The following is a 14,808-nucleotide window of genomic DNA, read 5'->3' as shown; positions in this document are numbered from 1 at the left end:
TTCGTGAGTGGAATCGGTTCGTGTGGTTTGCTGCTCCTGCCTTGTGGCTGGACACGAACTGATTGAACCTTTTGTACTTTTATCAGCTCTGTGGTCACAGAGGTTTGGAGAATCGGCTGACAATTCTTAAATCTTGCCGTCTGAACCAGACTTAAGACTCACAAGCTCTACTCATCTCCTCTCGACCACTGCCCAAACGCTCTCTGACTCTGGTCGCTATGGTAATGTTTACGTATCCCTTCAAAATAAGATACAGATGCGCCACAAAAACGAAAATTTTACTTTCGTGAAAATTTTAACTCACGATAACAACTAATGGGAGCCCTGAGTTTTTCTCTGCAACGAGACGGTCCCATCAGGGAGTGATGGGAGACAATGACACCCGAAGTGTTGCTTATATCCACAGCCTGCTTGGTCTCTACGTGGCGAAGCAGTTTGAAGCTTCATTGCCTCATTAGCAGCCGGTCACCGAATGTTACTCAGAGCGGCTTGTAATGTGGGACTCACCTGCCGGTCCGGGATGAATCCATCCTCCTGTCTCTTCTCTGGGCCTTTTCCCCTTTGCAAAAAAAACTTTCCAAAGACATCTGATCTGTTTCTTACTCATTTTGCTGTTTGTGGGCTCAGTGTTGGCGCGCAAGTAACAGAGAATCCGGTTAAAGGATTTTCAAAATAAAATTGGTCCACGGACCGGCGGTTGGGGACCACTGATCTAAAGAATGGTTCAGGAATGTGTAAACTGCAGCACAGGCAAAACAAAGTTCAACAACCAAAATGACCAACTTTCTCGTTAGTTCATATCAGATAGCGGTTTTGGACAATCTTATAATCCCTTTATTTTCAGTTGAACTCAAAATGTCTGCCCCTATAAAATCTGTTTCCTGTGTTCTGATTCCCGCCAACAGGAAGTCATCATTGGCAGAGTCAGATCCGCTTCCTGTTACTGGGATGTTATCATTTATTCATCATTAACAAAAGATCTTCTGTTAGCACACAAAATGTTTACAAAATGTACAAACAAGATAGAAACTAATGGAAGAAACACATTCAAATGTCTGGATGAACTAGTTGACCCTAAAAACCTGCTGAGACCAAAAATTTAATTATTACAATAATAATAATAAAAAAAAATCTTAAAAACTGGAAGTCAAGATTAAAATTTTTTTTAGCTGCACAACTTGGCAAACCTATTTCAAAACTCTTTGGCAAGAACCATCAGCAAAATATACACTTATGTTGTTTTTTTTATTCATCTTTTCAACAGTATAAAAATCCAAATAGAAAAACAACTCAAAAAGTATCAAATTTCATGAGTCCTGGAGCTCACCTCACAATAAAATGTTAACTTCAAAGGATTTATGCCACAAAAAGGCGATTTATATTTATACCTATTTATATTCGTATATATATATATAGCAGTGCTACAAAAGTCCAAGCCTTCATTTCCGCAGAAAGGCGCTGGTTCTGTACAGGACATTCAGGTTTTTATTACGACACACATTCATCGCTCCCCACGCCGTAACCATGGTGACTCTGGGGGAAACAGTGATGTGTGGGTACCGTGTGACGTCGGTATGGGCTGGCTTTCAGTCGTTTTCTTGCAGTCGTTTTTTTTTTTCCCCTCGTCACATAAAGTCGTTTAGCTCAGCCTCCAGGGCGGCGGCCATCTCGTCTGCCTCCGAGCTGCTGCCCTCCTCTTCCTCATTGGAGTCCTTGGACGACTCGTCAGCGGAGTCCCGCCTTTTCTGCTTGCTCTCCATGTCCGCATCCTCCTCATCCTCTCCGGAGTCATGCTTCCGTTTTTGACCCCTGGACAAAAAACAAAACAAAACACAGAACTTGAAGATTGCTTTCCATGTTCTAAATCAGAAGTCCTAAGGTTTTGAGCTTGCTGATTGGACAGCAAACTACAGTCCAGCAGGTTTTCTGTTTTTAGCTCCACCCATCTTCCTTCCACCTCGTTTCCCCAAGAAGTGGACGGATAAGTCGAGTCTATTAAAGTATTTTCAATATATGTATATATTTTTTTAAATTAAGGTTTATTGGCTCTAGTGGCCTTTATTTGATAGTTAATTGACAGGAAAGTAGGGAATCAGAGAAGGGGGAAGACATGAGGCAGAGGTTGCCAGGCCGGGAATCAAACCTGCAACAGCTACGTCGAGGACTAAGGCCTCCATATGTGGGTTGTGCTTAACCCCTGTGCCACCACAGCACACCTATTCAAGCATTTTCAAGGTACGTTTTTAAACTTTTCCACTGTCACACTTTAGAGATTAAAAGCAATACAAATGAACTAAAGAGGAAGCTTCAATTCACAGTTTTATTTAATTTATTGCTGTTATTAATTGTATCTTTTGATAGTATTCTGCATTCGCCAGAACGGTTACACTAAAATATTATAATGTCTATAACCGTTTCTCTAACACACCCTGAATGGTCCAGGAAAGTAAAAAAAACAAAACAAAAAAAACTATGGAACTTCATAAGTGTTGTCCTGCAGGCATCATTGTGACTGGTTTGTCGTATAAAATAACACCTTTTATATCGTGATTTATTTTGGAATGGCCAATTTCTGTTTATTCAAAAAATCTGAATAAACTATAAAATAAAAAAAAATATTTCTCTACTGTTAATTCTATACTATAAAAAGTTAAACTGAGGTTTGATGTCAAAGTAATCTATGACATACTGAGAATAATTTCCATTTTGTTGTGTTTAAAATCAACCTGAAAGCCCAAATTTAAGGCAAAATGTTAATATTTAGATTTTTAGAAATAAACTATTTTCCAAATTCTCTCTTCAGTTTTCTCTCGTACTCATCAATAATCCACAAGAAAAAAAAAAGTCAAATGACAACTTCTGTTTTCATTAAACATAACTGGAGATAAAAAAAACTTTCGATAAAGTGTAAGTTGGCGAAACAGAGAATGAATCATGAGGTTAGCTTCAGGTTGAGTTGGCAGCCAGAGAGACACCTACACTGTAATGATTGGAGACATATTTAACATTTTATGTCCATAAAAGATTTTAACTCCTGAGATTTGAACTTTTACATATTTTTGAGATATTATCAACTCCATGTTTGGGCAGAAATAGGCTAATAATTTGATAAAGTTCACATACAATTGGGAAGAGTTGCTCTTACACTAACTACACTGATAAAACCAACATAAAGGATTTAATGTCACTGCGAAACATTTAAAAGAAGCCATGAGCGATGTAGCTAATTCTTGTTAAAAACTTTACAGACTTCAGCATGATTTCCTCTAAGAACTCGTCTTTGCTTTGAGTTTTTCCTGCTTTCTGAAGACAAGACATCCATCTGTTGGTATTAATAAATACAAAAAAAGCTTTCAGATAACCTGGAAAACTATTGATTGAGACCAAATTAACAGTTTACAATAAAATCTGACAGCTTAAGCTAGATAGCTTCGCACAAAGGAAAATATTAAGTGCAGAGACTGGAGACTGGAGCTATAACCACAAAGTCCTAATTTATTAAATACAACCAATTTCTACAGCAGTGAGATTTTGAGTTGTAGCTACAATCTCTGGGCATTCAGACACTGAAGGTCTGAAATAAAACTTCCACAAGCTTTAGAGACCCTGAAAACAAAACCATGTCTTCAAAATGCTTTTGTGAGCATGGAAACGACAATGTAGCAAAGCTGTCCAAAATATGTACATTATTTAAAAACGTACATACAGCGAACATATTGTACAACAAAAACAAGCAATGCCAGCTGTGTTTCTGCAAACCAGCCACTTATGGATAATGATGAAGCTGGAAGAGAGGAGGAAACAAAACCAAAAAAAAAAGGAAAACACATTTGTAGGTGGCTGGAAAATCCTTTGATGTGTTCTGTGAGCAAACATGCCATCTCTTGCTCCACTCCAGCTTTCTCTGTGACATCCTCTGCCAAGCAGCTTGTTAGCGTCATGCTAATGAGGGTCTGCGTGGTTATTGTGGAGGTCCGACACAGAGCCCACCCCCCAATCCCTCTCTCTCATTAGGCCTCGCTAACCTCCAGCGGCGGCTAGGCTCTGGCTCTCCGTTCGTTCAAGGTCAGATCCCGACTAATATGAGCGAAGAGGGCAGGTGACATGCTAGTTACAGGTTACTGTGGGAGGAAAAGCTCAGCAGAAGAGCTACGCTGATTCTTCAAGCTAACGAGTTTTAGCTTGAAGGATCAGCAGAAATAAAAACTCGGCCTCAGTGTTTTCATTTCTGAGGCCGAGCGACTGCTGTGAGTCACGCTTCTAGTTTCACTGCGACTTCCAAACAAATTTTTGTTTTTTGCTACCTGAGCCGTTGGAGAGGCTGCTTGAGTGTGCACGCACATAACTCCATTCTTCTTCTTCTGTTTGCAAATATTAATAGTGGAGACAGCAGGGGTCTAGGGGTTAGTCCCCCTCCTGCTGCTTTTAGCTTTGGATCATTACATCCAATCTCTGTCCTCTATTAATCCAACCCCCCACCGACACACACACACACACACACACACACACACACACACACACACACACACACACACACACACTCCAGACGCTTCACCCATGTTCATTCATGTCAACTGCTAACCAAGTTTCAGATGTAATCTACTTTTATGTGATATCTGCTCTCTGTCTCAGCTGTTAAACTACATTGTAATAAAGGTGGAATATTGCTGTTTACAAAAATATTCAAATTTTAGGCATTTTACAAATATGAGACGCCCAGAGTGAGCTGCAAGCGATGGGCTAATTTCACAATTTTCAGCATTAAATGTTTTTTTGTTGCCAGGTGAATATAAATAATGTTGAGAGCAATCAGTCTTAAGCTTTTTTTTAAGCATAGCTTTACACAAGACATTTAGTAAGAGGGAGTAATAAACCCATTTGTTTTGGTGAGACTTTTTTTTTTTTTAAATTAATGGTTATATTTTAGCAACAGGTTCCTGCTGCTAATTACACTTTATGACTTATAAATTGTCACTACAAAACACCCTCAAATTTTACAGTCATTATGATAACTTAAACAAAAGAAGCTCCAAGCCATAGTTATTTTTCACATGGTTACCTTTAAACCAGAATGTGAGTTGCATATTACCAAACTAATATTCTAAAGAAGTTGGAACTTATTAAAAGTATCACTCTCTGTTCACCTTGCATTCAACAGAAAACACTTGGCAAAATGCTGGGAGTCAACATGAAGCAAAAGCTTACTGGATGCTGCAACTTCTTTTCTTGTTTGACTGAGTTCTGCAACCATTTCAGCTTCTATGCATCTCAAATCTGGAACAAACTTCCAGAAAACTTGCAAATCAGTTTTTAGTCTCGAGTTCCGTTAGCAGGAAAACTTACAAAAGAGAAATCTTGTCTTAAACTATCTGTAACATATATGCCACAAAAAAACATCAACACTCAGAACAGTCTTTTCAGGCAATTCAGATGGAAAAGTCAAAAAGAGTCTGGTGTTAAATCAAGAGTGGAGGTTGATGAGCTGAACCAGAAAGACTTTCAGCCTGAGAGACTTAATGAAAAGAGTTGTGGATGGAGGTGTGCTTGCTGATAGAAAGGTAGCTCATTATTAGGTGTTAGATCTTGAAAAGTTGGCTAGAGTTCAGACGGCTTCATCTTTGGATGCGACCTCCTAAATTTCCTCATTACTGGATCCGTTTGCCGCTGACCAGTGGAGTGAAAGGCCGACAACTTCTTAAAACTCTTGTCAGCAATTAACTGAAGAAATCTGAGTACTTGATGTATGTGTGTGTTTATAATAATCTCTGTAGAAATACATTTAACTGAAGGAGTTTTGTGATTCATACCACTTAATTTAATCTGCCATTCAAAGCGGTTTTAAATGGCGTTTGAGCTACATTCTGATTGAATAACCCCATTTTGATGATCTATGCATCAAAAATATATGTTTTTGAATCTGAGAAATCCAAGTCTCAATTCAAAAAATCAAAATGACTTAATATGATACAATGGTGGTTACACTTAGTCGATATATAGGGTCTTGTTAAATTTGATTTAGTTTTATTAAAATGTAACAATTTTGAGTATATTCTGAACAATACCCTAAAAATCAATCGGCAAATGCAAAAGAGGAAAAGACACTGTAAAAAGAAAACTGCCCCCCCCCAACCCATACAAACATTAAATCACAAGACAGGAATGTAGCAAAAAGATAATTTGTCCAAGTAATCAAATGTAGAAACTACAAAATTTAAAAAGTAAAAGAAAAAATGCTCATTTAAAGTCTGCTATTTGTTAACATTTTTCCCTTTTACCCAAATGTACTTCTACGGAAGTTAGAATCTCACCAAAATTTGTGGGGGGTGAAATTAAGCCATAAATAATTACATTTAATTTAAGAGATAACACACATCTTTACAAAAGGAAGCCAATTGATGTGGAGGTGGATGTAAATGTGAAAAAAAAGAAGAGCTCTGATTTTAATGCCATAATTTGGATCATAATTTGAAAGTGTGCAGAGAAATTGTCCAAGATAAAGACATTTTTTTACAAACCTGACCTATGAATGGAACAAAAAAAGTTGTGCATTCTCTTCAGATATGTCAGACTTTACAGCTAGGAGGGTCAACAAGTAACTCGGTGCGGTGTGTTGCTCCTCAGACAGATGTTGAAGTCATTACTCGACAATATCATTATGTGTACATATTGTGGGAGTCTGATTGCATTAGGGGTGTCAGGAGAACATACTACAGAGTGTCTGCTGGTACAACAAACAGCCTGCAGCTTCATAAGCCTCAGCACATCATTAGAGCTGCATTAGGGACCCACAATGACTGATATAGGACAGGAAAAAAAGCATCTACTCCAAACTCAGACAGCAGGAATGTCGCCTAGGGGGAACGTTGAGAGGGGCATGGACTGGGAACGACTTCATAGACGGGGTACAAAAACTAATCCTCCTCATATCTGGGTCCAAGACAACCAAGGCATCCGTTTGTAAAACTCCCTTCAAATGGTTTTCACAGCTATGATCTATGGAAGTAGAACAGATGAGGGGTTGGATCCTGCCTGGCCACCCCCACAAGAGCGGTCAGTTTGTTCATATCATACCATACAGAGATGAACTGACAATAACTTTTTGTTGTTGATTGCTATTTAAAAAAAAAAAAAAAAAAAAAAAAAAAAAAATATATATATATATATATATATATATATATATATATATATATATATATATATATATATATATATATATATATATATATATATAAATATATATATATATATATATATATATATTAAAATTTTCATGAAAGTACCTGAGATTATAACCAAGTGGTTAATTTCAATCTGTAGTCCCGTTGTCAAGTTGATCAGGGTTTCCCCCAGTGTATTACAAGCCTGGCGGGCTACCAGGCTTTACTTGTGCCCCATCAGGCAAAGCTTTGCCTATTTATTTAAGTCTTTTTAAAATGTTAGCATTTTTAAGATTTTATAGTTGCTGTTCAGGTATTAATCTTCCAATAATGCATAAATATCAAGTGATATTTTATAATTTTCTGTCAACTTTAAAGATTTTTTAACTCAAAAATATGACGGACCGCTGGATGAATGACTGCCCTAGCACTCAACCACCAGGCTTAGCAAGTTTTCTGGGGGAAACCTTGTATATGATGCTTAATAATAATAATAATAATAAGAAGAAGAAAAAGTGGCCTCAGATTAATGCGAAAAAATACTTCATGAAGGCGAGGAGGGGGATAATTAAAAATGGTTTGTAATTTCTACTCTGCAATGGTTTAATAATTTCCAGTTTAAGCTGATAAGCTGAACAGAGTTAGCATAGCTAAGTTATATATAGTTATACAACTCTGTGTTGTACAGAGTTATACACAGTTAAGCTAGCATTGTTTTCCCATGCTGAACGGATCCATGCGTTTTGTTCGGTTAAATAAAAATCCTAGACACACCCCTGAGCGGTGGAAGAGGCAAACAAATAAAAAAAAAAAGAAGGACAGGAGACGGATGGCAAAAGCATGATAAAGTAACTTTAATATTCACGCAATGACTGTGACTGAAACCAATCCTCACAGGTTTCTTTAAGCAAAGAGTTAGATAAGACTCCCAACAAACTTCAACAAAAACAGGGACAACCAAAGATCAAGATACCATCTTTCCTTGAACTCCAATCGCTTTGCTTTTTTTCTTTTTCTCAAACGGGCCGTTTGCGGGAGCTACAAAGGCTTCTTCAGCCTTCATTTAGTTACCATGACGCACACAACACAACAGACCTTCAACGTTAACAAGTCCCCGAAGGAGTCTAACGAGGGCAGGAGGGATAGAAGTCTGTCGTTTTGCTTCCCCTTCCTCCATTAATCCCCACATCATCTACTGCATCCATGTTAACTACAGAGGCGCTTATAGATTCCCCTCCTGCCTCACGCCGAGAACTGATAGGCTGGAGGTAGACCCCTGTTTTCAGTTCGGAGGCAATGTGTCAGCTTTGTTTGGGTTTAATTGAAGAACAATGGCGCATGAAGGCAGTGGTGCGATGAAAAGAGAAATCCACTGGAAGAATAATGGCCCAACAACAAGCACTCAGAGAGTGACTGAGTCATCTCTGAAACCACAAGCTTCTAAGCAACCCACTTGTGAAATATACATGGTGACAAGGATCGAGGGCAGGGAGCTCACGGTAGAGGAGCTCAGTATGCTTGGAGGCAGTTGTCAATCAACAAAGCAGAAATCTGTTAGTTCTCCTCTTTCTCAAGGGGTGTCAGGAAGGTTCATACAACAGGATGGCAGATCTGCCTTTCAGTGAATGTTGTAGCTGTTTTTTTGGCATTGGTAGAACTGTATGAAAGAGGTGGCTTTATGTTTTGATTTATCTAGAAGAATCTGCTTTTAGAAGTCAAATTACTTTTTTATACTAAGATTATTGGCTGTCAGGAAAGTGTGACTGACATCTCTAACTGTTTTAACTCTTAAAAACCAGCTCCAAGTAAATTCATCCATTCATTACCTGTGAAATTCGTTTTCTATTCATATACAAATCATTTCCAACTTATGTAGCTACGGATTGTTTGTAATTCTCATAGAAAAAAAAGAATCTTTTTCATGAATTATGAAGACAAGTCGTCAAAATGTTCCAAAAGGCAAAATATATTATTGAAATGGGAAGTGTGAATAGCATTTAAGCTTCTCTTAGAGGTTGCAATTTAATATGTTGTGCGGTTTTAGCAGGAATTGAAGCATGGCACACCGGAAATGTCCCAAAGTGGGCTATGAATTATGCACAGTTGGTATGAAACATTCCCAAGAAATGTATGAAATGTCGACAAAGGGAGGAGGGATTAAGCAATGGTTGGTTTGCAATATCCACAAAGAGCATATGAATTAACACAAGGTCAGTACAAACATTTTTAAAGTGGGGAACAAATTGGGTATAAATTGAGAAATATTTGGTACACACACATCCCCAAGGGGTTTACAAATTGACGTAAAGTTGGTATGAAGAGTCCTGGAGGAGAGACTGCATTAAGTTGTCGTCGATACAGAAAGTAGTGCGGTTTGAATTGAGGCACGGTTGGTATAGAAAGTCCCTGGAGGGGTTGAACTGTGATGTGGACAGCAGGTCTCCATGGAGGTAGAAATTGAGGAATGGTTGGTACAAGAAGACCCCGAGGGAGTACAAATTCATATTAGTTAGCATGAAATATTCCCTGAGGCAGTATGGATTGACCCACAGTCTGTATGAAATGTTCCCAAGGCGAGTTATATTTAGTCAGCACAAGTGTAAATTTAGGTTCCTTTAAAACAGGGTACACTACATGTCAGCACTGACATTGGGACGTAAACTTTGACAAATGTTTAAGTGTGATGTTTTTTCCATCTTTTTTTCCCCATGAGATTCTGACAGTTGTAACTTCTAGTCACAATAATTTGTACCCAGTTTTCATTCTGAATTTGGGTTTCTTTCCAACAGCAAACCAGACATGAAGACAATAACCACAAACTGCTTTTTTCTCTCTGTGAGAACATATCTGAGGTTTAAATTAACTTTCATCACTTGGAGTTACACACAAAGTAGGTTTATAACTAACCCCCCCTCTCCTTCTTCAAACCGTCCTGGTTTGTGTTGTCATCCCTCTGGTGTTGCTCGAAGCAACAACACCATCTGTCTGGACACAAACGAGGAATTTTTTCAGGCAAGGATGACTTACTTCAGCAGAGTACAACAAATGTAATTTGCCAAGCAGACAGACTTTTTCGAATTTGCCTAAGCAAATTCGAGGAAAAAAAACCACAAAAAACATCAAATTGTGTACATGTTTTACAACATTAATGAGAAAAGCCACTGGGTTTTTATTTTTGTCAAACTTGTGGTACTAACTTCTTTTTATTTCAGCTGCCTGGCGTGGCTCAAAAACAAGCAACAGGGGAGTCTATCTCATGCAACTTTAATTACCACAGCTATTTTTCTACATGGGCTTCACGCTTCTAGACTTTTATTGAAGGTAATCAGTGGAACCTCACTACCTCTGGCCTTCTGTTTCTTGGTACGGAGTGTGCTTTCAAACACGCCTGTCAAGCACTCTTAATACAGGACTCCCTTGACTTGCGTTTTTCTGCACTTTGTGACCTTGATAAATTAATACTGAAAATGAAAAGTGGAGAATTTATAGTTTTGTGCTCAAGGTAAAAACTTGTTGAAATATTATTAATTATCATGTACTTTCTTAAAATTGTACAGCTCCTGCTGGGTTGGTGGTTAGATTCTGCTTCAGGTAAAAAGGAGTTCAAGTATCTTTATGCCTCGTTTACAAGAGATGGTAGAGAGGGAGATATCTGGGCCCATTGAGGCACTGCTCTATTCTATCATGATAGGAAAAAGGGCTAAATATCCCTTTGGCCAGGAAAGTACTTAGGATCCTGAAGAAACAAGATCTATGATAATAGGGTCTAAATATCTTACCGATAGTCCAGAGTTAAATCTAGTTAAGTTACTGTTGGGAAGTGATTGATCATGAAAAGAGCATATCGATAAATTGGTGAGCCAAATGGGTAGAAGTTTGGCTGTGATAAAAGACATGTTTGAAAGTTTTGACAGAAAACAGTTTAAATTTAACTAAATCTCTTGCTTTGTCTCAGATTGTTGTTCGTTGGCACAAAAACTACAGTTTAAAATACAGCAGCTCGGTTTGCACTTGGCTGTGTTTTCAATACGTCTGCCTTCTATAGAGATATGTTCACATGAAACACCTTACTGAAAAATATATTGGAGATACATCAGAAGAATCAATTTCAAACAACTTTAATATAATGAAATGATTGTCCTTTTCTAAAATGTTTTTCATAAATAAAATCATTTGTTTTGATCTTTGGCCTTTGCATTTGGATATTTTTAGACCTTTTTGGGGGCTCCAAGTAAAAGAAAAGAATTAAGCTGTGTGTTGCTGTAGACACGGATGACTGTTTTGCTCATGAACCAGTTATCACAAAAACCATATCCATATCTCAGACAGACTGAAATATAGTTCCACTTTCTGACGACGTTAAACAAAACCGCTGGCATCCTCCCTCAGAAAAACGTCTCTAGACCCGACCAAAGGAAGTCTGACTGTAATGTCCAACTGTAACAAGTTTGACGGAGGTATGACTCCAGGAGTCAACTGTGCAATTCACTGACACTTATTTCACTGTCATTTATATCTCCCCGGTCACCGATGTCTGCATCACATCATCTTTCTCTCTGGCACAGCTACAGGCAGTGGAATCAGATTTAAGCCCTCAGGCATCTTTTCAGAAGCATTACTTCCCCCTCCCCCTCCTCTCAGTCTGCACTGCTGCTGCTAAAGCTTTTGACAAGGCTGCAAAGATCTTTTCACAGGAGCCTGAGATGGATTATCCTGCCCCTCGTTGGGCGGCGGATAGGGGCAAGCAGCTAAACATATCTGGGAATAAATGCTGTTCTGTATACATTTGTTGTTTTTCTAGCAGCGAGTGTTTCACTTCGGTATGTTTAAAAGCGTTTGTATAAGAAGTAAACATTCAGACTTACTATTACACTTACATATCTAACTTTTCTCAAAAGTCAAAGTTCTTCCACTAGAGATGACTTTATGAAAAGTAGAGATGTGTTTTAAAGAGGCAGAGTTGCCTAAGATCATTTTTTTGATATTTGGATTATGTTATAAAGTTATTCCCTCATCAAAAACATACCTGGAGTGTTGCTTTGATTCTTTCATGCATGTTTGAGAAATCCTCTAATCTCCCGTGGCAACCATTCAGCTGAATAAAACACCTGGTTGGACATAGCTCCGCCTTCGAAGACGAAGCTCCTCGTCTAAGCTGCAGTTTCCAAACTTCTGTCTCACAGAGCAGCTTTCCCCTGCAACTCTCCCACTCAGCTCCTTCAGACTAGCCAGAAGTAATTAGCAAACCCCTGGTGGAACTGCACATCTGCTGAACTCATTAGCTCATTCAGTGAAAAACTGGTAGAAAACTTGGTAAAGGGTTAACAGAAGAGCAATGTTGTGATGACTTCAGAACAAAACTCCACCTTTGAAATTTTACTGTTAATTTGGTAAGTAAAAACTTTTTAAGTGGTATAGAATTGTTATAACAAATGAAGTTAATAGTTACTTGATTGTGCTATAAATTGGCACCATGTGCCAGAAGAACAATCAATACTGCCCCTTTAAGGCGAATCATGACAGTTTTCTGGATGAGATCAAGACAAAAACACAGCATAACATGAGTGTGTATACAATATAGGAGCTTAGATTTTAAATATAGCCTGAGTTTGCAAACAAACCGTCAGAACCCTTTACAGCTCTCAGTTCAAGCTGAAAATGATAACTAGGCTACAAAAACTCTAGACTTCTTCAAAAGATGTCAGAACTGCGCCGATCTGTTGGGTGTTTTGATCGCTCTGTAAAAAAGTTTTTTTCCCCCCACTCCCCAAGTCGTGCATAAGCTTTTCTTTAACTTCCTTGTAGAATGTCATCAAAAGGTTACATTAGTATTCTAAGAGCATCGTGACTCAATTTGAGAGAATTGTTTACTTGATCCATGTTCTGTTTTGGGGAGAACATATGACCTGGGACACAAATGTGGAAACAACCAAGGGAAAACCTCGAGTTTGTGTAAAATATGAACCCCCCCCCCAATAATTTAAAAAAATATTTTAGACAAAACTACAAACTGGAAGAATTTGGTTGCAGGTTTCAGTCAGCATTAGGCATAAACAGTTGTATTATTAGGAATAACATATTTAGAGTTACAATCTAAATGTGAAGTTGATCTAAATGAGATTAAACAGGAAATGAGGCAGAATCACCTGAATGATCTCAGCGACACGAACCAAACATTACTGTTAAAGCACAACAAATGTGTTTTCACTTAGTATTTTCACATTTTTCTCCAAACAGACAAACTAATAATTGAATCTGTACAGGCAGATGAAGTGAAAAACAAAAATACCTGTCTATTTTTGACAGATTCTGTGGCATAATTTGTTTCTAAGAATATAGTAGATGACAAAATAATGGAGGTTTCCTATGAAGCTCTGGTCCATGAAATAGTTAAAAGGAGATGAAAACATTTTTATTTTCAACACAGAGCTTCAATGAAAACTGGAGCACGAAAACAACAGAGATGTAAGACGTTATAGAGGCTTACATCTTCCTGAGCATTCTGCACTCTTGTTTACAGAGATGAGATGCTTAGATGAAATTATTTTAACGCCATAATGTGTAGAGTTTATAGGAATAAAAACAAAGAAATGCACTCCACAGCTGTAAAAAAGTTATTCTTTTTCTTCTTAAGATTTAAAATCCAACTTGCTGAAAAGATGCAGTTTGATCACTTGCTCTGTTTTTTTTATTGTTTTGGATAGGCATGCAAGTCTTACTGGAGCAGTCCTCGATGTTATTAAAAAATATTCTGTGTACGGCAACTTTTTTTTAAATTTTTTTTTACCATTAGCATATCACACATTAGGATTGTTACAACTCCGACAGATGAGTTTACGCACAGCAAAGCTTGACTTTCTGATGAAAGTCTTTATTTTATGAAAAGAGACAAAATTACGTTACCAACAGTAATTTATAAAGAAATCCTATAAACTCCAGGTACATCAGTCAACTGTGTCTTCTGTGTGTCCTTAGTGAAACCATCTTTAACTTTAACATCATAACTGAACTGAACCAAATCCACAACAGTCCTCTCCACAAAGTTATCAAACTGTGCAGCAAAGCCAGAGGTTTGTTCTTGGGTCCACTCCGTGGTATCGACAACAAATGACCCAGCAGAGAGAAAGGACTTCAGACAGAGTCTGAGCCCACATAGATCAACTCAACACTACAAGCTTCTCCCCTCTGGCTGCTACTGATCATCAGCATTCAGGACGACTGAAGCTTTTTTACACCTCCATTAGCCTTCCTAACACCAGAGTAAATTACTGATGGCTCAGTCATAAATTTGTATTTACCAGTTTTATGATATTATAGGATATTCGTAATCGTTTTAACCTTCGGGGCTGACATTCCTTTGCTACTTTTTGCACCAGTTTCAATCTTGTCTACTTGTTTGAATCTCTCTGATGTAAAATGAGGCTCTTAATTTTAAGATCAGGTCCCTCTGACCACCTGATTTCATGTTTTTACCGTCTTCCCTACATGGCTTGTGGCAAACTGCAAGCAGAGCTTAATTTTAGGGCTGCATCGATGGTGGTTTTCTGGCCGATCACTGATCTTTAAAAATACGATTTTCGCCAATGCAGAATTTATTTATTTTTTTTGTCTGAAAAGTCGCAACAGTCGGGTTACTATCGTTAACCATGCA

At 38.0% G+C, this 14,808-nt stretch overlaps 1 protein-coding gene across 4 annotated transcripts in view; it reads right to left on the bottom strand.

Annotated features, from left to right (window-relative positions):
• Nucleotides 1-811: 811 nt before the first annotated feature.
• ctdp1 (CTD (carboxy-terminal domain, RNA polymerase II, polypeptide A) phosphatase, subunit 1) overlaps nucleotides 812-14,808 on the bottom strand; it is a 64,355-nt gene continuing 50,358 nt past the window's right edge. For 3 of the 4 annotated variants that reach the window (XM_014998504.2, XM_088010092.1, XM_088010093.1), the window contains one exon: nucleotides 812-1,809. In XM_014998504.2, coding sequence (XP_014853990.2) covers nucleotides 1,626-1,809 — 184 coding nt within the window. In that variant the 3' untranslated portion in view covers nucleotides 812-1,625. The remainder of the gene's footprint in view (nucleotides 1,810-14,808) is intronic. The other variant, XM_014998511.2, reaches the window with a different exon arrangement.

Source organism: Poecilia mexicana, unplaced genomic scaffold (assembly GCF_051168715.1).
Source record: "Poecilia mexicana isolate PSO_F unplaced genomic scaffold, ASM5116871v1 scaffold_11, whole genome shotgun sequence".
NCBI lineage: Eukaryota > Metazoa > Chordata > Actinopteri > Cyprinodontiformes > Poeciliidae > Poecilia > Poecilia mexicana.
The sequence above is the reverse complement of the archived record's forward strand: the minus strand, read 5'-3'. Positions and strand labels throughout refer to the sequence as shown.